Here is a 24199-nt window from a genome sequence, read left to right as displayed (position 1 = left end):
ATCCGCCGAGACAGCGAGAGGGGGCCGATAGCGGAGATCCACTCGCAGTTAGGGGGATTAGTATACGCGCCCTGGGAAATACTAGCTTAGTTTGTCAGGCATTACAGGGCGCTCTATGCCTCAGAGGCCCCTCTTGGAGATAATCTCTGTGCTGCATTCCTTTCCGAAGTAGAACTGCCACGCCTAGGGGAAGAGCAGGTGGAGGCGCTTGAGGCACCACTCAACCTTGAAGAGATAAAGGGCAGCATTCGCGAACTCGCATCTGGTAAAACGTCGGGTCCAGAAGGGTTGCCGGTAGACTTCTACAAAGCCTTCGCGTTGCAGTTGGCACCCAGACTGCTTCGCGTATACAAGGACGCCAAACGTAGGGGTTACTTATCAGCCACTCAGGGAGAGGCGATGTTGGTCTCTCTTCCTGAACCGGGGAGGGATCCTGCAGAGATGGGATCGTACCGGCCCCTAGCAATGCTAAACACTGACTACAAAATATTAGCGAAGGTACTAGCATTGCGACTGGCGCCGAATGTCCCAGGTTTAGTCCACCCTGATCAAAACGGGTTTGTCCCAGAAAGAGACACACAGCACAATATCAGAAGATTGCTCAGAGTCATGAAGTATGCGGGTCGGGCGTGGCAGAGAGCGGGCTGCCTTGTCCTGGACTTGGAGAAGGCCTTTGATTCCCTGGAATGGCCCTACCTGTTCAGAGTGTTGCAGCGACTTGGAATGGGACCTTCCTTCGCCCGCCTGGTTAAACTGTTATACACCAAACCGCAGGTCCGGGTGAAGTTGGGGTCTGCGATATCGGAGCCGATTCGTATATACAGAGGCACGAGACAGGGCTGCCCTCTTTCGCCTTTACTGTTTTCACTCGCCATGGAGCCTCTGGCAGCAGCCCTGCGTGGAAGGGGGACTGATTGGGGAATCCCCCTTGGGGACGGTCTGCACACAGTGTCGTTGTATGCTGATGACCTCCTTCTGTATTTTAGAGACATCACGCGAATTCCGCCGCAGGTCGGGGCGCTCCTGCAACGCTTCGTAAAGCTATCCGGCCTTAGGGTAAACTGGTCTAAGTCATGCCTCTTCCCTTTCGATCCGGGACTTTCAGACGCCAGGATTAATTTGGCCGGGAGCCCCGTTTCGTGGCAGCCCTGCACATTCAGATATCTAGGCATCAGAATCTACCATCGTGAGGAGGATCTGCTTGAGGGCAACCTCACAAAAGAGGTGTCTTCGGTCAGGTCCCAAATGTCGTTCTGGAGGACACTGCTGCTATCGGTAGCGGGCAGGATAGCACTCCTGAAGATGGTCGTCCTGCCGCGCCTCCTATATTTTTTCTCTAACCTCCCACACTATGTTCCTCCTGGCTTCTTCAGGGCCTTGGAAACTGGGTTGAGAGACTTTATTTGGAACGGTGGCAGATGTAGAGTCGCCCTGAGGAAATTGTACCTTACGCCTGATAAGGGCGGCCTAGCGGTCCCTAACCTGGAACACTACTACCTGGCGGCCCAAATTCAGTGGATAGCCAGGTGGCTGGCTGAGGCTCAGCTGACTGACACAGCGTCGGAAAGTGGTCCCTGGCCACTATTGCGGATTCAACATCTGTTTCATCCGCTTACACGAGCACCAATCCCACGACAGTTGTTCCTTAGAGTGGCCCATAGATGCTTCCGTAGATCCCTTCGGCTGACGAGACAGGTGACCCCATTTGCACAGGCTCTGGCATTGGCGGGCACACCGCGTGGCCCTAAGGTCACATCAAACTCGGAACTGCAGGCATGGCACGAAGCAGAACTGTTCACCTTCGGCGATCTTTATGAAGAAGGCCAGTTGATCCCGTTCTCTAGGCTACAGGGCATGGGACTGCCTCCCGGTCAGTTTCTATTATACAACTCCTTGCTGCGGGCCCTGGGGACTGGGTGGAGAGACATCTCGGCGGCTCCTCCCACCCACTTGTTGATACAATATCTGCAGGTGTTGGGTCGGGGTCGTCGCCTGATTAGTTGGCTTGCAGATGCGCTGCGCACTCATACGGCCCTGGATAGCAGAGCACTGTGTGCGGCATGGGAAGCAGACGTGGGCGCTCCAATTGCAGAGGCACAGTGGGGGGGTGGCTCTCTCGGGGCAACTTAGCATACCCTGCAACTCCAGATTTCGCCTCATACAATACTACCTGGTCCACAGGGCCTATCTCACACCAGCCCATGTGAACAAATACTTTGCCCGTCGGGACGCGGCCTGTCCTAGATGTCAGGAGATCGATGCAGACTTGTTACATATGGTCCTAGATTAGGCCCCTACTGGCGAGAGGTAATTGATAATCTATCCAACTACACGGCCCGTCGGATCCCCTTTACTTGGGAGGCAAATATACTGGGACTATTCCCTAGAAGCAAGCGACAGAGCGGAGGTACGCTTCACGGATCTGGGGCTCATTGTGGCAAGGCGGCTGGTGACTCGTTGGTGGAAATCACCGGACCCGCCACCCGTGCAAGGCTGGAGGCGCTCTCTTGAGGTATGGGCAGGAGCAGAGGAGGCAGGAGCAGAGGAGGCGGCGCTGAGGAGGGAGGAAGCGCTGGGTCTACGCCAATTTCCACTGTCTATTAGCTGGGAAGAAATGATGATAAGATTGCGGGGCATGGGCGGAGATCCTGACGAGGGAGGCTTGGACTAGTTCTCCTGAGTGCCATTGGGGGAGTGTTGCACCGAGCTAGGAGGTTAGATGTGTGAGTTGATGAGCCCTCATGCTCCACTAGAAGACTGCAAGACATAGTTTGCTGTGCCTTGTACCAGACCTAACCCCTCCGCCGACATGTCTAAATGAAGCAGTTTGGCCCTCCTGCTTGATCGGAAAGCAAGCATGCGTAAATAATAATGTAGTTATTCGCAACCAGTAGTTGTTTTCAGTTTGCACGGTTAGCTCACAGTGTTAATAACATCTGTCTACTCAACAATGACACTCAAACTCATGAATCTAAGTTTGTAAAAGCACTGCACAAGTGAATGTTGCCAAATGACATGCTTACCCCCTCGATGTTGAGTTCAACGCCTCACGGTAGACTCACAAGACACACTAAGAAAGTACTAGTTTAATATTCTAAAGGGACAAATGCAGTTGGTCTCAGTCTGCAGATGACCTGGGGCTAAGACTAAACATAAGAATGACTCGCATGGTGCAACGTAACTTATTTATAATGCAATGCTATGTAATACTGTAATTGAACAGTGGTTAATAATACTGTTGCTGCATAACGCAGAGTTCAAATTCTGATGATTCATACATACGTTGTAATGTTGTAAAACTTAAATAAACAGATTTATGAAAAAAATGGGTGTCTGCTAGTGACCCCTTCTTCCATTTTGGCATGAGGTCTAGCGTTGGAACTTTACCCAGCCTTAGCTTTAGAAAGCGTTGTTTGATTTTCCGTGAATAGGGGGCAGCCATAAGTGGTGATTCTTTAAGAGTTTTATTGACTTGAGAATCCACCAACCATGTGACCTTTTAGCCAGAACGTCCCTGTCTTGTAACCAGCTGTATAATTTACTTGATTTATCCACTGCTTTGTCGAGAGCCAGGGTGGGAAGCGACTGATCCCATACATTGCCTAAGTTTAAAAGAATTATGCTTTTTTCCAGATACCTTTTGTATTTGCTATTCCCTCTTTTTAGATTAATTTCCGGCCAAACTAGATTAGCTAGTGACCTCTTTGGGGCACGGCTCAGTTTGTAACAACATTTGATATATGCCGGGGGACGAGCTAGCGACTGCTTAACCAACATAAATTCCAGTCTGACCTGGGCTGGGGAGGCATGTTCTGGTAGCCGAAAGACACGTTTCTATGTCTTTGCCAGAAGTTTATTCAGGAGAGCTACCTCCATCCCCCTCATTATTTCGGCCCCATAGGTGAGGGTTGGAAGTAATTTTGCTCTCTTTATGGCTGTAATGGATTCAGAGCATGGTCACAGATTGAATTAGCAAGCTTGCCAAATGCGTGAACAAGTGCGTGCGCCTTATTTTTTTATCACTTCTGTTTGTGGCGCACAATTAATTCTGACATCTATCATGACTCCTAGGTATCTGTATGAGCTTAGTTCCTCTAAGGTCTTCCCATTCAGATAACATTTACGCTGGCTAGTGGGTCTGCGATTGAGAGTAATCATTTTAGATTTGCTATGGTTAATTTCTAATTTGCTCGTTCTTGCGTACTCTTCTAGATTGTTTAGCAGTATTTGCATGCCTATTCTGGTGTTGCTAAATAATACTAGGTCATCTGCATAGAACATGTTAGATAATTGTTGGCCACCAAGAGAGGGGGAGAGGGCTGATTGACTGTTTAACTTAGCAGAGAGATCTGCTATGTACAGATTAAAAGGTGTTGGGGCCAATACACAGCCTTGTTTAACACCAACTGTTGTTTTAACTGCCCTAGATAGGTGTGAACCTCCTCCAAGTTTAACCGTCACCCATGTATCAGAGTAAATCAATTTGATGGCATTTAAAATAGTGACTGATAACCCCCAATGCTGTAGTTTGGCCCATAATTTGCAATGGGGGACACAATCAAAGGCAGCTTTAAAATCAACAAAGCACAGGTAGGTGGGAGTCCCAGTTGCTTTTGCTCTGTTGATAATGACTCCCAGTGCCATAAGGTTCGTTAACGTTCCTTGATACTTGGTGAAGCCACTTTGATTTAAGGGCAGTATGTTGTTATCTGCAATCCATGTCTTTAAGTGTTGTAGCAAGCAAGTTGAGAAATACTTGAGGTCAACGTCTAAGAGGGCAATTAATCTGTAACTGCTTGGCGAAGCAGCATTTCCCTCCCTTATATATGGGGTGGATTATTGAACCTCTCCAGGTTGCTGGAACAATTCCTGTTGTAAGCACATAATTAAACATTGCAGCCAGGAAATTGGCTCATCTTTCTGTTGCTTGTTTAAACAGTGCCTGCAGTAAACCGTTTGGGCCAGGTGCACAGTCAGTTCGCGACTTCTCGATAATTTTTATTAATTCTGATGCTGCGATCTTAAAAATTTTCGAAACATTGGGTTCCCAATTTTTAGGGAACCCCTGAGTTAGCGACCCTTTTCTGGTGTACTACTCCCTTAGATGAGACTAAGTGGCACACCCAAGCTTCCTCTGTTATATTTGCGTTATTAGCTGCCTTTGGACCCTTATCTATGGTATTAATGAGTTTCCAGAATCTTTTGGAGTCAGATTATTCGGACACAGTGTAGTTTGGCCCAGAGCATCTCCTGCTGATGTTTTTTTAAAGGACTATGGTTCCCTTTTAAGCAGTTTCCTTTGCTCTCACAGGGCAAACGGTAGTGATCCATTTTCTGGGAACTTGCACAGTTGCCTTAGTAGTTTACCTACAACTACTTTTCTTCTTACAACTGGCTGCGGTATATATACACGTTTATGATAATTCAAATGTACTCCCTTTCTTGTATTTCCTGAGGGGTCTTTGTTTATGAGATCAATAACAAAGTTCTCCCAGAGCGCTGTCAAATTTGCCAAGTTCATAGCCATTGATTCTAGCCTTAATAGAGCCTCTTCTGCTTGACTTTCAATGGTATTAGATAACCATTTCAGTCACTTTAAGTTTTCAGTACCAATCACCCCTTTCAGGGATACCACTTCCTCTGGCTTATATGTTGAAGATCGAATCCTGATTATATGCGGCTTGTGGTCCCTTTCCAAGCGGTCCATAAGTCTAAAGTCACTTACTAATGTGTACAAAGCAGAGTTACCAATGTGTAATCTAGGTAAGAAACTGTTTTCCCGAAGGATCTTGTCCATGCAGGCGGGATGTCTGGCAACTTCGGACCATTTAGCACAAAGAGGCCTACAGATTCACAGATGCGTACAAAAAGCTCCGCTAACTTATCTTTCCTACTTTTTATTGGGAGAGTTTGGCCAGGCACCATTGCCACTGTTTGAATATGATCTTCACCAGGATTATGGAACATATGAAGATCAAAATTGCCCCAGATTAGCCAATATGCCAAGTGTACTGTGCTTTGTATCCTTACCAGTTGGTTTAGTAGCTTGTTAGCTTCAACTGTTTTCCTTTTTGGATTACTATATATATATATTGACTAAGATCAATGGTTCCTGTATATTCTTTCCCCATCCATCACGCCTGAGTAGTTGAAAGGGTAGATCTTCCTCCTTATGCTCTGTGATCTTCGCTTGGAGGCTTGTGCTAACATAGATTGCTAGGCCTCCCTTCGCCCTGCCAGCCCTATTGGTTTTTGTGGCTTGACTGAAATATTCCATAAATCCTATTAACGGTGTTGATTCCTTCGCCCAGGATTACTGTAGGAGTATAATGTTGAATGAACTAAAAAATTGGTTTACTGCTGGATCCTCCATCTTTGCCAGTAGGCCACCTATGTTCCACAAGCAGATCTTTAATACGCCTTGTGGAGATTGTTCCTTAGCTATTCAGCTTTTGCCCGTCACTCCTGGGGATAATGCCGTTGATAACCATTTCCAGTCAGGCTGAGATCTCTGACCTAAAACCAGTCTTTTCCTCCCTTCTTCCTTCCATATCTGAACTCTCAAGGGGGACTTGGGTGCTCTCCTTTTGCTAGTCATTCTTTCAGTGGCTCTATTGTGATGGATGGCAGCCTGTACTCCATGCAAGACTGACCACGTTTCCGAGTGTTGAAAGTCTAGTAGCAGGGATGGAGATCGCTTGCCTTTATAGATAGCCACCTCAATACCCCAGGCTTTCAGTAGATCCTTCCTCTCCATAATTTGTTTGGAGAGGTCCGGTGCTGAAAAAATAGTAAGCGTTGAGTCCGTGAGCTGGTTGCCTCTTGTTTGAATACATTTTATAACAGCAATGCTGTCCGTGGACACATGCTGTAGGTCTGGAAGTGCTTTTATAAGTTTTAAGATAGTAGAGCAATTGATAACATCTGTAGGGGACCTTGAGATGAATTCTGGAATCCAAAGCAGCTGATAATTCAGTTCATGGTTATTCGTACCTGTTTGAATAAACTGGTTTTGCTCCGCATGCAAGTTTTGTTCCCTGTGGCCAGCTTCACTCTGTCTGGTACCCTGTTCATTTCTCTTGCTGCATAAATTGGCCTGTGATAGTTGGCTAGAGTCTCCTGGCATAGTATTCTTTGGCTTTACACTCTGTTGGGGGGCTTGCTCTTTTGTCCATGTGGTTGCCAACTACTATGGGTGACCGATGCCCCGAAAGGGACCTTGCTGACTGAGTAGCACCTGCAGGATCAAGGGGATTCTTTACGTCTGCATTTGGGTCGGTACTTACGTTAGCGTAGGCAATAATGTCCCTGTTATGCCTTCTACTTAATGCCGTGCCCTCCTTGCTTGATTCATTTGAGGTGATTTCTGTGGCCTTTACCGCAGTTAGTTGGTGAAATCGTACATACAGACTTCCATACTTCCTTTTCTTGCCCGTTTCTGTTCTCTTTCTGATAAAATCCGAGTTATGGGTTTCTCAGAGTTCCTGGACTTATTGGCAGCTTGTGAGGGAAATGGAGACTCCATGGTTTCCATACTAAGGCTTGCTGTAATATTACTTTCTGCCAAATCCCTTTTATCTGTTATGGTTGGAGATGAGGCCACTTGGGAAGAGTGAAGCATCTCCTCTTGTTTCTGCACAGGAGGAGCAGATGTTAACATAGTAGCAAGAGAGTTAACATATGTGAGTTCATCATTTCGGGCGGAACAAACTTCTTTTAATATTCCTTCTAGGATAAGTGGCAGTTGGGATGATTTGTCTACCACCCCTTTGCAAGAGCAGATGGTTTGTTTAGCTTGGGCCCTTGTAATCAAGGCACTTAATCATTCCAGCTTGCCGTCAATTCCGGAAACAAATACTGCCATTGTATTTAGCAAATCTACCTGAATGTCCATTTTATTTGAATGAAACTTCAATGCCATAAATGTTGCTTGCATTGAATTCAGGATTGCGGCCCACATTTCGTCCGCCCTGATTGCTGCCAAGGATTGTGATTGTGAGTTGGCCTTATGGTCCCTACTTAGGGCTACTTCGATTGTACTTGCTTTAAGGAGTTCCTTCTATGAGGGTTTCACTTTCTCTTCCTTCAATGTACTGTTTGGAATGCCCGGTTTTGTATCCCAGTGCTCCTGCTCCTCGCTTTCACATCCATACATCGGAAAGGAGTAGAGCTTGGGGCTTTGACACAAGGGACCGCCTTGCTGGGAGTCTTGTTCTAGGATTTCAGCGGTTGCTAGCATCTCTGAATCCAGAATAGATTAGCTGAACTGGATGTCTGGTGATACTTGGCGGGGTCTGAAGAAATGCTCCTCATGATTTCTTGTATGGGGAGCTCCTGTTGCGGGAGTTAGTACTACTGGGACTGTAAGCAGTGTGTGTTCCGTCAGAGGCTGCTTTCCCAAAATCACTACTGTTGGTGAAAGAGGAAAGGGGGGGTAGATTCACTCTGGCTTTCTTTCCAGGGCTTCCTTGAATTTGCAAGCCTTGAATAAATGGTGTACCACCCCCGGAGCTTTGTTGGATTGGTGCCAGCGGAGCAATCCTTCTTTCATCATCATGGATCCTTGTAACGGAGTAGTAGTCAGTTATCTTATGATGACTGAGTGGGGCAACGTGGCTGCGTCCCCCCTCCGGAGGGGTCCCAATTCTCCAATTGTCTAATTCTCCCCAGTAAATTTTTTCCATGCTGATGTTTCGCTCAACCGGGCCCCTGCCTATTTTGTTAGTTGAGGTCTGCCCCTTGCACGGAGTGAGGTGATCTAAATCACTACTTGCTCTCCTTTTTACTACTGCTTCATCCAAAACCAGTTCTCTTTTCCTTTTCCTCTTGGTTTGATTAGTGGGTTGATTGGTAACGTTGCTTCGTGCTTTACCTGACCTCATACTCCTTTTCCCAAATGATCAGTCTGTTTACAAAACTGGAGATTAGTCTACTCGGTGGGGGGGGGATCTTCAACAATATGGATAGGCTACAGGTGAGTATTCACTAGGGCCTGTTCTAATGCTGATGACCTGCCCCAGAGTACTCTCCAACTGCTAGGCTACGCAACCAACTTTAATTATGGGTGTCGTGACACTTCACTTTCTTGTGTCATTTGAGAGTCAAACAGGTGTGGAGACCGGAGAGCAAGCTTACCAATTGTTTACAGTCTATAGTTATAGTCTCCGCTGGCCTGCTGTGGTGATATATGGTGGTACTAGTAATCGGACAAAGTCTGCGTGGCCACCCTTTTTACAGCCCTGCTTTTATACTGAGATGGCCCTCCGTACCTCCTCCCACTTTCTGTTCCTTGGTGGCTTGGTGCTATGTCCGTGCCTCGTCTGCGCTCCAGCTTCACTCCGCTCCGCTGCTTTGCTGCTGCTTGACCCGCTCTTGTCTCGCTTTAATACCTTTTTGCTCCTTCTTGGTGCTTTCTGGGGGCCTTCCGGTCAAGTTTTTCTAGGCACTCCCAGAGCTCTCTAGACTCTCTGGATTGCTACTCCACGGGCTCCACACACTGCGTGCTGTCTAAAGTTGCCTCTCTTTCTCAGTCACCTCCTTGCCGCGACCACTGCAACAACCCCGCAGGATGAGGGGGGGGGGGGGCGGCGTCCCTAGCCACTTGCTGCGCCCTCTCTCTCGAGTGCCATTTCACTTCGCTCCGGTGCTTACCGCTGCTGGAGTTCACCGATCTGGCACCTTATCACACACTGCACTGTGCCCTGTGCTGCGTCACTCCAGGTGCCACTCCTGCACAGCCCCACAGGCTCCACGTGCTACACAACAACCCAGGAAATCAATGGGTTCCCGAGGGTTGCGATCATGGTTGGGGTTGGAGACTAAGCTGAAGGGCGAAGTAACCGGGCCGGAGTTGCTTCGGGAGCCGAGTCGCTGTTCCCGCCTTCTGCTTTCTGCCTCTCAAGGTATCCGGGCTGAGGGGCTGGAGGGCTAGAGCGGCCGCGCTGCTAAATCCTGCCTCCCTTCTCGCAGGGGTCTGGGTGCCGGAGGTTTTGGGGGGTGGACAGCTCGTAATGCTCGGGCGGCAGCAGCGGAGGGCCACGTCGACCCTCGCATCTAGCTCACTCCGCCCGGCCTTGTAGCTCTGCTTCCGGTGCCAATAAAGTGTTATTTATTGCTGAGTTTGTGAGCATGAAATACAGCAGTAGCTAACTTTACGTTTGACAGTCAAACCCAGTGTACATGAGTTCAGAGGAAATACAGTTTCCAAGGGTGATCAGGAATGGATCTTTAATTATCTTAGTGTCCTTTATAGCGTGTTCACCCCTATTTTGGTGGACTGATGCTGCTATTTTTTTTGTACGCTGCTAACCAGTTCTCAGAGCATACACTCTGATCCCTGAAAGATGATAAAACTGGGTAACTTGTAATTGGCAGATTTAACTTTCCTATTAGGCTATAGTACATGCTGTCCATGGCTTGGAAAGTTAAACGTCACATATAGAATGCAGTAAACCACTAGTTTGATAGGGAAAACATGGCTTCTGTCATACCAGTGTAGGCTTTAAAACTGCAGTCCGACCTGTTAAAATAGCCCTTTTTGGGAGGGAAAACTCAATTTTAAACATGAATAGGTCATCCCTATGCCGGCCTTATAACCTGGAAAGTAGGGTTCATAGTAGTTAAAAGTAGAATATGTAGAAATTTAATGTTACCACGTCCCAACAGTGACAAGGCCCCAAATGTTAGTTTCACAGTGAAAGGCTCTGCTCATCCTATAGGGAAACTAGAATACAGATTAAAATATTACCTCTGCTGTCTCATGATTGGAACCAGCTAGAAAAATAGTTCAACCACTTACTTTTAATATTTAGTAAAAGCCCAAATCAATGATGAAGCTGGATTTAAATAAATATTTAGGAAAACTAACTCTTAGAAGGTTACTTCTTTCTGACTTAAGCTCATGAAGGCTAATTTGCTTTAGCTCTCCAAAAGCTGTCCTGCTATTGCTAGACCTTAATGAGGTATGAAATCTGTATAGAAACAATGGCCAAGGTGTGGAAGACCCATTAGGGTGGACCCAGGAACTTCATTAGGTTTTTAAGGACCAGTCATTCCAGCAATAAACTTAAGGTGACATCTGGGGAAGGCAACCCATTCTCTCCCCAGCCAGGCTTTTTCCAACCCAAGTGGGTGGGGAGCTTCCCCCAGAAAACTGTTTTGCATGATCATAGAAGAGGGGACTGCTCGTTTCCCTGGCCACACTTCTAGATTAACACAGAGGATGGTTCATCTGTAGAATGGTGAGCTGTGTGATTGCTTGCAGTGAGGTAAACAGGAACTGCTGCACATTTTTGCCCCAGTGAATAGGAAGGGATCAGGAGTCCCCCACACCCACTACCTAGTGCCAACCATAAAAGGCACCCTCCTCAAAGCACTCTCTGGACTTATGGAAAAACAGAAGAAGGACTGCACCTGCTATTTGAGACCCAAAGGGCTGGATCTGCACCCACTTGTACCCAGAGCACAAAAGTGGACTCCAAGTGTCAGCTGGCCTTCTGTGTGGCTACAGAGATTCAACAAAAACAAGAGGGGTTTTCCCGGAAGTGCCCTGCTAACAAGTATCAACTAGACCTAGACTGGACCCTGGGTCATCTTAAGGATTTTGGGGGCCCTGGGCCAAACTTATTTTGGGGGCTCTTGTTCAGGACAGTTTTGTATATATGATACAATTTCAGCTCTATCATGCCCTCTTTGGTCAGGTCACTGACAGTGCACAGACGACGTGGTCCAAACTCAAAATATGTTTACATCTATTATTGAAGGATAGTTGTGTGAGATTTCAATATTTTAACACGACAGGCAGCTAACTAACATTACTGCAAATAATCTCTGTACTGTGACACCCTCCCATTTCTCAAATGTCAGGTCCTTTGTGTTAGCTAAAAGAACCTTTTTTATGGATGACGCTTGAAACAAACATTTCTCACAAAAGTTCTGAAATAGACTTTCATATATCATCCATATTAAAAATAAACTAAATAAGAATGTATTTAAAAACTCTGTTTATGAATTAGCCAAGGTCATCAGGGCAAGACTCTCTGCAGAACAGAGCTGGGTCTATTGGGGGGGGGGGAGGGGGGGGCCTGAAAAGCTGTGGCCCTGGTACAGAGTCCACTTTGTCCATGCCTTAAAATGTCTCTGACTATACCCTACTATCATGCTAAGAGAGAGTTGTGAGGGAGTTTAGAAATATATATTTGGTGGAAAACGTCCCATACTAGATCCCTCTACGAAAGATTAGTTACCACAAGAAAGTATGGGGTTCACCAATGATGTAGAGCTCAGTACACGGAAGACTGTCCGTGGGCTCTTGGACCTCATTGGGTTCAGAGAATGCGTGGTGTGGGTGCTGTGACAAGTGGGGGAGGTGGAGGGAATTCCTTTTACGGACTAGGTGGTCTCACACACTATATAGTGTCATGCTTCATCATTTGACCACCTAGCCCCACCCAGGTAGGATAATACCACCTGGGCTGACTCGACCTCGCCATTAAAAGAACGGGAGGGAGTGCATAAATATATTTTATCTGGAGATAATGGGATCCAGCTAAACTACGGGGATATAAAAGCACCTAGGCAGTCACCTGTGTGTAGTCTACACTTTAATAGTGGTAACTGCTGGTGCGACTAAAAACGGGGCGGGACACCACGGTGAGAACAAGGACTCACTGGGTCACCTCACTAAAAGTTGGCCGACTAGTTTCTGCCCTCTGCTAGGAGCCGTGGAAGGTCTCGGGCATTCTTCAGGGCCTAGGATCCCTAACCATCATGCAAAGTGCAGATAGATAAGACTCCCCTCAAAAACGGGGGAGGGAGGAGAAACAACAAATTGTAATGCGTTGATAGAGGGGGCCTACCTTTGGCAAGGAACTACCTCGCAGAGGCCTGAAGGGATAGAAAAGGTAAATTCATCAACAACAAAAACACAGCACAACACACTCTATACAAGAATTAAATATAAATATATATAAACAAGTGCCACGGCAAGCCAAAGTCATGCGGAGCACACAGTGAAAACATGGTTCTGAAAAGAAACGAGTATCCTTACCCTAATGATTGAGGCAACTGGCCTCAGATTCCAGGAGGGGGAGTGTCCCGTCATAGTCACACTCTGGCGGGGAGAGGAGGGGGGGGTTGGGGTTGTTATGGAAGACGGGGGGCACGAGGGGGGGGAGAGGAATGAAACATAGATGACATCTGTCATAAGATTTGGAAAAATATATATATATGTATATATACTGTGGGACACAGTAGGTGTCTATTAATAATAGTGGAGGAAGGAGGAAATGCCCAGCCCTTGTTGCTAATTGAGGGCTGTGGAGGTGCCTACTGTGTAGGCTCTGACACACAATGACTGTTAGTTATAGACAAGGTTCATCAAATGTGATGCAGGTAGAACTTAGCTGCCACTAATAATAGCAATTAATAAGGTAAACCACATGTGCTCATACATACAAAATTTAAGGGGTATACTCAATCATTCAGGCTTATCTGTATTGTTGCTGAAGGTCCGCCGTACAGTAAGTGCAGAGGCACTTACTACATCAAAGGAGGCGCTCGCTGTGCGCCTATCCCGACCCCTCGCTGGACCGCTTGAGGTGTGGAGTCCAGCGTTGGGGCGGATTAAATATCCGTTCTGTGATTGAGCACACCTGCAAGAAATTACGAGGGCCGGAAGGAGACAGTCTAGAGAAGCAGGGCGCTGGGCTAGTGACGTCAGGCGCCGTCTCCAGGGAGCAGGTGATGCGCTAAGGCATCTGGGGAATGTAGTCCCCAGATACACTGCGAACCCGAAGTGCCGGGAAGCGGTGTCCGGTCTTGGGCCTTTGCAATAGGGGGAGAGGGGGAAGGGTGTCCCCCCCTTTTTCTTCCCGTAGTTTAGCTGGATCCCATTATCTCCAGATAAAATATATTTACGCACTCCCTCCTGTTCTTTTAACAGCGAGGTTGAGTCCGCCCAGGTGGTATTATCCTACCTGGGTGGGGCTAGGTGGTCAAATGATGAAGCATGACACTATATAGTGTGTGAGACCACCTAGTCCGTAAAAGGAATTCCCTCCCCCACTTGTCACAGCACCCACAACAAGCATTCTCTGAACCCAATGAGTTTCAAGAGCCCACGGACAGTCTGACTAGACCCTGCCAGTAACCTCGCTGGAGTGAATCTCAACCACCAAGTACTGCCCCTTAGTTTCTGGGACCTTTTGCTGTTTCTAACTGGAGTTTGCTTAACAACTCTGTAAAAGAAGGAACATTTTAGAGCTGCAGCTGCCGGAGGACCGGGACCAACCACCCAAACTGATCAGACAAAGGCATGGCTTCGCTGGGGGAAAAAACAGAGTTCTCCAGCTAAGTGCTTCTCCGCAGCAGCAAATCTGTTTCAGCGCACCTTGGCAAGAAGATATCCAGCATTGTGGAAACCATTGTTAGGCACAGACAGCAGCCTTGCACCGCTAAAGGTTCCGCTCCCTAACATTTGCTTCAAAAAAGGAACTCAGTCCAAACAAAGAAATCTTGACCGGTGAAAGGCACAAAAAGAATCTAGCCAAAAAGAGGACTCTGTTTATATAATTTGACTTTTCCTACTCATAGCTTTTCCCACCAAAGTCATCTCTGTTTTAGCTGGCCCTCGTCCAACACATACCTTAATGTGAGGACTTACTTGGATACAACCTGCAACTTTGCCCTGCTCCAGGATCTAGACTTCCATTTCAGGGTCCAAATCCTAAGGTAAAATCTTAGTCCAGAACAAACTTGCTTTGTGTAGCTGACCCACACTTATTCATGATCTTCCACAAAACGCAACTAGATCTCAATCAATTGTGTCCCTAGACTATCATTGGCACTTTAATTTTTAAAATCTTAAAAGTTCTAAAATTATCTTCTATGGTTCCCCTTATTGGATTTTAGATGTTTTAGTATAGTTAATGTTTCTAGATGGGAGTGAGATCTTTATTGTGTTGTGTTTTTGACTTTTCAACTATTCTGATACTACTAAATGCTTCACGTATATTCTTTAAGTTAGGCCTGTCTGCTCTGGGCCATAGCTACCAAGGGTTGAACTCGGGTTGAAATTACTATAAATTCTGACTGGATTTAACAAGTTGGTGACCTTACTGCTTGTGGTGGACTCCCATCTATCCCAACTAATAATTCACTTACTTATACTAAGCAGTACTTTATAGATGGGGTGGTGGCTCCTCACAAAGGTTACGGAACATTATAGGACAATAAATATACAGGTGACAGTGTGGAACCAATTTCCTCCAACAAGCTCACTATAAGCACAATGCTTTACTCAAACTCAGGGTACCACAAATGTAGTATAAATGCTGTATAATTACAAATTGCTCACTATCTTATGTGTAATTAGGAACCTCTCTCTTGGCTTCCTGCTCAGAGTTGGGGGCCACCCACTGTGAATACTAGCAAAGAACAATATAAAAACATATCTGAATATGGCATCAGTGTAAAGTTCAGCGGTCCCTTTTCTAAGATCTAAGGAGTGAGGAATTACCGGACACCACTGTGCTAAATTCATAATCTAATAACAATATAGCGTTTCTTATGGCTGCAATGATCAAAACTGATCAAAACATGCTAAACATAAATATTTGCTAGATGCACAAGCGCTTGCCTAAAAATGATAGCTGACTGAGACATTGTTGGAAAATAGCCTCTCTGAATTGTCACCCCAAACATTTTGCCTTCCTCTTCTTTTTTTTCTGACCTCATTTTTGCTGGATTTAGAACTATTGACACTTTACCACCACTAACCAGTGCCAAAGTGCACGTGCTCTCTCCCTAAAAACATGGGAACATTGGCTCATACCCAATTGCCATATTTAATGTACTTATAATTCCCTAGTAAAGTGCACTACATGTGCCCAGGGCCTGTAAATTGAATGTTAGTAGTGGGCCTGAGCACTGATTGTGCCTTCCACATAAGTAGCCCCTTAACCATGTCTCAGGCCTACCATTGCAAGGCCTCGGAGTGCAGCTTCACTGCCACTTCAACTTGGCATTTAAAAGTACTTGCCAAGCCTTATACTCCCTTTTTTCTAACTATAAGTCACGCTTAAGGTAGGCCTTAGGTAACCCATAGGGCAGGGTTTTATGTAGATAAAAGGCAGGATATGTACATATGTGTTTAATATGTCCTGGTAACTGCCCTCAGACACTTTTTGAGTGGTAGATTCTAATCTGAAAGGAGTAACCAGGTCATATTTAGTATGGCCAGAATGGTAATAGAACATCCTGCTTATTGGTGAGGTTGGATTTAATATTACTATTTTAGAAATGCCACTTTTAGAAAGTGAGCATTTCTCTGCACTTAAAACCATCTGTGCCTTACAGCCTGTCTCCAATCAATGTCTGGTCTGTGCTGGTTGACAGCTTCCTTGTGCATTTCACCCAGACCACCACAAACACAGGACACTCAGTCACATCTGCATGCATCTGCATATTGAATGGGTCTTCCTGGGCTGGGAAGGGTGGAAGGCTTGACACTTACATTTCAAAGGCCAGTGGCCTGCCCTCACACAATGGACTGATAAACACCCGCTGGGACCCTAGCAGAGGGTACTGGGCTGAAAGAAGAACTTGTGTACTTCAAAACCACTCTTTGAAGTCTCCCCCACTTCAAAGGCATTTTGGGATATATTACCTGGGTCTCTCACCCCACCAACTCAGACACTTCTGGACCTACACCTGCACCCTGTCAGAGGAGCTGCTTGGCTGCTTTGCTGAGAAGGACTGCTGCCCTACTGTTGCCCTGCTGGTCTCCAACTTTGCTGGAAGGACTCTGCCATCCCCTAGAAGTGCTCTCCAATGGCTTAGACTGAGCTTGCCTCCTGTTTCTGAAGTCTCAGGGCCAAGAAAGACTTAATCTCATCAAGGAATTCCTTGTGCATCGAAAATCAACGCTACGCCTGCCGAAAACGACGCTAAGCCTGCATTGCGACCGAGAAATTGTTGGACAGCCGACCGGAATGACGCAGACCAACTTCCCGACTGGAAATGCGACACAGCGCCTACCTTGCGACAGAAAAATTCAAAGTATCGCCTACCGGATCGACGCAACGCCTGTGCCTTCTTCCAGTGCATCAAGGATTTTCACACATCATCCCTGGGTGTCAAAATATCCCTGCATCGCAGGGAGGAACCAAGACTGCGTGCGGAAAAACAATGCAAACTCCTTGCAGCGTGGAAAGAAACAACGCAACACCTTATTTTTCCACGCATCTCCTCCTCTGAGGTCTGCATGCGTCGTTATTTTGGACGCATACCAGGTACTGTGTGTAACAAAAGAGACAACTGTTTATTTCTAAGGATTAGGACTCTTTTAAACCTTTTAAAAGTGATATTTCAACTTGTGCTTTTTGGATCTTTGTCGTTTTGACCTGATTTTATTCAGATAAATATTATCTATTTTTCTAAAGCTGTGTGGTTTATTTTTGTGGTGTATTCACTGTGTTACTGTATGATTTATTTCACAAATACTTTACACATTGCCTTCTAAGATAAGCCTGACTGCTCAATGCCACAGATGCTTTCTATGAATTACTTTCAAAACAAGTAAGACCTGGGATTTAAGGCCGAAACTTCTATCCTATATATCAGAGGCTGTCTGCTTCTGTGTCCCACCTCCAAGTCTAGGACTACTGTGGAATACAGAATATGGTTCAGAGTGGCTTACGTAAGCAGCATGCTGCTGCACTCGAAATATTTCAACTAAAGGTGTGTTGTAACTTATCTTCTGTCTCATGTTCTGGAATGTCGATATATTGGTAAGTTGTGTTTCTACACATGGTTGCATTTGTTGCCTTAAAATGCAAAAGGAAGTGTTAAAATGCAATGACAGGAGAGGTATAAATGGAAGAAAAAAAAAGCTGAAACAAAAATAAGTGCAAATAAAATTCAAAGGTGGCGAAAGGAAGAAATGTACCAAAATGGATAATGCAGAAAAATTACAGAGGGGCAAAAGACAAAATAAAGGCTAAAAGAACAAAAAAATAACAGGAGCACGAAGAGAATAGAGCAAAAGCAAACAAAATGAAACAGGGGAACTAAGGACACAAAAAAGGAAACGAGCAAAAATAAACATAAGAGAGAACTTGAAATTAAACCTAAAGAGAAGATGCAATGAAAGAGAAATAAAAGATGAAATAAGCAAAAGAGTACAGTGGTTGTATAAAGAATAGTCAGAAAAACTGCAGGATCTTTAAAGGCAATGGAGAAAAATAAAGGGTGGATAAGTGGTAGGCTGAGAAGGACAAAAGAACAAGACAATTCTAAGAAAAATGGGACAGATCCTTGAAATGTCGCAAAGAAAAATGTGGACAATGTTGGAAGAAAAAGTAGGGCCATATTAAGGAAGGGATGATTGGAAGCTACTTAAGGAGTGATACATGGAAAAGAATACAAAGTAATGATTTATAGAGGGATGGGTAACAGATGGATTGTAGAGGAGTGTGATAGAGAAAGGGGATGTAATCAAAAGAGAAAAAGTAAATGCACCAGGGTTAGAGGCAAACTGAAAGTTCTAGTTGACATGGATAAAAAGAGGCGACAGCTAAACAAAAGTTAATTTCCAGTTTGAGAACTATGGTAGGGAATTGTAGACTGGAGAAGGGCAGTTTGGTAACAACTAAAGAATACACATTTAAAACCCATCAACTTCCCTGCTGAGTGGAACAGAAAATGCAGTGCCCATTTTACGATGATACTTAAACACATGGTATGAAAGGGAAAGCTAACCGCATCTCCGTAACATATGCAGATTTCAACTGAAAGAAAGACAAAGGAAAGACCGTTAAAGTCCTTGGCCTAAGGCTTCAATGGCCACAACCAGACTCTATACATGCCCACAATATGCGAATTTGAAATGCCCTGAACACTCAGAGGCCATGGACTCATCATATGCCCATAGAGGACGCCCCAAACCCTCTCAGAGAAAGGATCGTACTCCAGAAATGTGTCTCAACAATGCTTAAAACCTGTCCAGCTTTACTGGTGCCCCTGAATGCCTGCTATTGCTCTTTTCTACCTATCTTTAGACAAAATGAACTGGCCCGAGGATGACATGTTGGCAATAAATATATAATATATGTATAATCTGTAAATAAATAAATGAACATGAAAGCCATACTAAGGCAGGGTAGCCTGGGAAAGGTGAAGTAAAAAAAAGCTCACACATGATATTTTCTTACACAAAAATTGAAATCGGGCAATGTGTTTAATATGCTTTTTCTAATAAGATTAACAAATGTGTGATGTAGACTGAAAAAATGAATACCTCTTTTAATCCTGGTTTAACTAGATAAATGGCACTTTTCAAACATTTTTCATCTTCACATGTTGGCAGCAAGTGATCTTGTTGTCCATCACCATCTGTGAATATAGAAGTCAAGCTGTTGTGAGCATATGTTAAATAATCTAATAGAAGTATGTTAAATTTAGTATTCCGTAACATCAATGTTTTCTTCTCTTTGATACTCCCTGATGCATTAGCTCACCTAATGGATACATATGTGCAAATAGATCATAATCAGTTACAAATATTTATGTAGTTATTAAGACATCTATAGCCTTTATCAATATACAACCTGTTTAATAATGACCAATTTAAATGACGTTTAAGTAATTCATACGAAATGTAATGTAATAAGGACAATATTTATGTTATTCTCCATGATGCTATCTATCCATAGCGTTTATGTATTTGTAAAATGTCCTATATCTGTGAATATATTTTAATATACAATTTATTCTTATTCAGCCCTCAGGAGACAGTATATCAAAATACATCAATTCCATATGCTACCATAAGTTACACAGTATAAGCAGAATTAAAACCCCAGTATATGCAGAGACAACAACTAGTCAATGAGTTCCAAATATGTATCTTGAAAGAATAAAGGTTAAAAGAAAATAAAAAAACATCACTATATGTGTATTTTGGGTTTGAGGCCAATAAAACAATACAAACACCAAGACTCAAAGTACAAATCAATCCACCTTTAATTTAATAACCCATGTTACACAGCACTGTCAATAAAAGCTATAAACAATATTCTATGTTTGGTCAGTCAGTACCACCCATCATGTCATTGAAAGCATAGTAGATCAAATGTAACTGGGAATTCAGTGAAGTGTGTATAAGTGTAATAGTAGTCTATCCTCCCAGAATGCCATTACACAAAAAGTAGATATGATGGATTATTTCTGTTTTCAACTTGAATCATACAGAAGTGAATCATTGTATATATTTGGAGGTAAAACAAAAGATAAAGGACGGAATGTTGAACATTGTCAAACATTCACCCCCAGTCACAGACCCGGTTTTAATCCATCATTATTTTGTTTGCCACACCATTCCAGTTTGGACCAAGCCATAAGCAAATCATACTTGACCCTGCTCCCTACGAGAACAGTCCAGCCCAAACTGCCAGGCCAGTTCCTCCCTGGGCCGGTTAGCCTGGCTAATGGGGGGTGATACCCCGAAACCGGTCCCAGGATACTTGTTTCTGGTCTACGGTGCGGCTGGTGCAGTAGGAAGATGTCCCATCAGTTTGCTTGCTAGCAGGGCCAAAGCCAGGCGGAGCTGATTGAGTTAAGTCCATTCTCTGGTCTTCCATGTTCTCTAGGAAGCTGGCCAGAAGGTAGGTGTAGTCCTGTAAGTTGCAGTCTATCAGCTGCTGTTAGCTATGCAGTTGCTTGTTCGAAAATGGCACATTTAATGTCCTAACTGCAAACGGCGGTTGTAGTGCCAGGAAAACCTTCCATTTGGGGTTGGTCTGTTGCTTGTAGATAGCTGCACCTGGGATTCAGCACTCAAGCCCTGAGTCGGTTTCAAGAGCGATTCCAAGAGGAGGGGTCCTAATGTACCAGACGTCATCGCAAAGAGTGCCAAGGTCACATGGCCAGGAATAATGGTCCCCGCCCTATGGCTGAACTGTGAGGGGGCAGGCATCCAGGGCGCTGAGGAGCGAAGAGCACAGAGGGTCAGTTTGGGTGGTGACAGGCCAGGGTCACTAGGGGGGTCCGTTGTTACCCTCCAGACCTAGAAGCAACTCTGAGTGTGAGGTGTGAAGGTGAGTCCCAGATGCCACCAGGATAGCAAAGGTAGCAACGACGTCCCCCTCACTCCCCACAGTCACCTTGCAGAAACTCATCAGCTGATGTTGCAGGGGTTAGGTCCTGGTGAAGCAAGTACACAGCGGAGCAGTACTAAGGTTGCAGAATGATGGATGCAGCTCCCTATAATCATCTGTCCCCCTTCCTGTCTGGTGGGAGAATGAGGTAACGGATGTCAGGGTGCAAGGTTGTGTGCAGTAGGAGGAGTGGGCGGGAATCCCAATGGATGGGCATGGTGGCACTGCTGCGGTCACCTTCCCCATATGTGCCCCCTGATGCTTTGATTATCCGCCTCGTCACATGGGAAATCTTGGGTGCAAAACAATGCGGGGAGAACAGCCCGTCACCCCACAGGCGAGTAGAGCTTCCGCAGAGCTGGCCATCGCTGTCAGCAGCCAGACTCTGCCCTGAGCATGCTGTTACCTATGTAGATGTCCTGGCATAAAGAAACTTTCATAAAAAAGTCAAAAAGCTGCAGTAGAATAATTACATTGTGTACAGACAGGTTTTGAGAGCCTTTCTAAATATTAACAAATGAGTAGTGTCTTACAAGGAATGTTACTCTAAAGATGAGGTGCCTTAACTGGGAAGGTTCTACACCCTAAACTTCCAAGCCCGCACTTTGATATCAAGACAAGGCTAGCATTTGAGGGGCGCAGCCAACGGGGAGAGGCATGGTGTACGGACATCTATTGTTGATGACAAAAGCCAGTCTTATGAAAAGAGCACAGTACATAGCGATTTAAAGATAGCACTCTTGGTCAACAGCAGCCAGCTCATTGAGTACAGAGCGAAAGAAGCAGAGAAGAAACTACCATTGTAATATGAATCAGGTAGCTGAATTTTGATTTGCTGTAGAAGATTCAAAGCATATGCCAGGGCACACAAGAATAGGATGTTGCCATATTCCTGCCAACCTAGAATAGTCGACTGGACAACTACTTGCCGCGCAGACTCAAGCAGGATTTGCCTCAGTACAGGAAAACAAGGAAAAACAGGTCACTAACAGCTTGTTAGCACTACTTACTAGATAGTTTCTCACTCAGAGGGAAACCTAAATCACGAACTGACTCGACCAAATTAGAGGCAACATCAATTATTCAAGGCCAGAAGTCAGAAAGTAGGGCCTGAGTTGGACTCCTGTTCGTACAGCGTAGTTCTTCCATCGTGTCTACATGAAATTTGAATGCATTCCGTGACAGCCAAACAATAATGTCTCTCATACATTGATGAAACGCACCAAAAAGATGAGCCACAGAATAATCAATTGAGATGATCAACTGAGTATCGTCTGCATAGTTCATAAAATGCACACCATGTGATCTAATAAGCTTAGCAAGAGATAGATGATCAAATAAAAAAAGAGAAGGACCAAAGACAGAACTTTGTGCTATGCCCTCCTTCATTAACTTAAACAGAGACTTCAAAGGAGGAAGATGTTATGCCTGTGGTATGTCCTACAAATACAGATTAACACCCTTATAAGGCAGACTCACCAATGCCCACTTCAGCTATCTAGAAAAGAAGGACAGTGTTGACCATCTCGACTGTAGTAGAAAGGTGAAGTAACTTGAATGCAACAAAATGACTCCTGTCTGCCAGCATTCTCATCTAATACAGACTAATGCAGTTCCTATTCAAAGGCCTGGGCGAAAACCAGATTGGACTGGATAGAAAACATAGCTACATTCAATGTAACCAGAGATCTGAATTTTGGCACAGTTTTCTAAGATTTTAAAAGGAGAAGGTAGTAAAGATATGAGGTGGAAATTGCTCAAAAGAGCTTGATTTGCAGTAGAAACTTTCAAAAACGACACTGTCAATGCTGTTTTCCAGTCCCCAAGAACCAGAGCCTCTGTTAGAGATGTTTTACGTTGTCTCTCAAAGGGGCTGCACCACGGAGTTTATTATTTTCTAAATCCTCAGAGGGGTTGGGTCCAGTGGTGACTATGAGGTGACATAATTGGCTAGGTCCATAAAATGCCTACTTCTCTGTTGCACCTTACACCCTCAGGTTGGAATATACCTGTGCAAAACTGCTACAGATGTAACTTTTATTTTTCTTCAAAGAAATTAGAACCTTTATCACAACACAGCCGTGAGTGAACGGACATCTGTCTAATACACATCAGAGTAGTCAAGCAGCAAATGTGTCCTTAGAAGGATTATGAGCACATAGAATTTGCTTAAGTAATAGCCTGCATTAGCAGACAAAATCATTTTTTGTAGGATTTGAGGGCAGATTTTACCTCCGATTTAGCCTCAGCAGAGTAATGAATCGGCCAGATTCTTTCCAATTTCTTACAGCCTGGTTTGGCTTCTTCCAAGGAGCCATTGAACGAAGGAGCTGAAGGCTGAGTCCGATTATAATAAATGTGCATTAAGGTCAGTGTTATACACAGGGTGTTATTTGGCCATTTCTGGTTATTTTGAAACTCAGTGCTTAATGAACAGGCTTCCTTCAGGGCAGGAGTGTATACCAAATCTCTGCCATTTTACTCAAATCTGGCCAAGGGACAGACAAAGTGTGACTTGTGCTGGATATTTTTACCTTCTCTAACTTGTTCTGGTTATAAATTTCTAAATTAATTTAATAAAAAATACTTTGCCCAGACCTGAGGATTTGTTGTGATATCAGTCACCACCACCACCAGGGATACAAAGATTACATCTGGCGTATGATCATCTTTTGTGTGTAGTACCAGCAACCATCCACCAGCATCCACCAGCATCCACCAGCGAAAGGTTCAGAGCTGGAAGCACACTAAGCATGTGGGCTCCCTGTTACTATCCACGCCTTCCCAGACAAAGTCACCCAGCTATAAAGGCTGCATGGAATACAATAAAAGGCATAATTAATCAGCCAAAGAGGCCAGAAAATTAGAAGAAGGGCCCTGAGAGGGATTTTGAGAGGAGGGGGAGGGGGGGAGTTTAAGGGGAGGCGTAGCACAATCATTGCTCCATTAGAAACTGTGAAGGAGATCATTATAAAGCCTGCCTGTTCTGCCAGGGACACTTTATGTGTTCAATTTAAATATTTAATGTCCTAATCCAAATTAAA

At 44.9% G+C, this 24199-nt stretch overlaps 1 protein-coding gene across 1 annotated transcript in view; it reads right to left on the bottom strand.

Moving 5' to 3' along the window:
• ITFG1 (integrin alpha FG-GAP repeat containing 1) overlaps nt 1-24199 on the bottom strand; it is a 936956-nt gene that overhangs the window by 491377 nt on the left and 421380 nt on the right. The window contains exon 9 of the mRNA XM_069216605.1: nt 19298-19392. Coding sequence (XP_069072706.1) covers nt 19298-19392 — 95 coding nt within the window. The remainder of the gene's footprint in view (nt 1-19297; nt 19393-24199) is intronic.

This window comes from Pleurodeles waltl, chromosome 12 (assembly GCF_031143425.1).
Source record: "Pleurodeles waltl isolate 20211129_DDA chromosome 12, aPleWal1.hap1.20221129, whole genome shotgun sequence".
In the NCBI taxonomy this organism is placed as follows: Eukaryota; Metazoa; Chordata; class Amphibia; order Caudata; family Salamandridae; genus Pleurodeles; species Pleurodeles waltl.
Note: the sequence above shows the minus strand (reverse complement) of the source record. Positions and strands in the feature narration are given on the sequence as shown.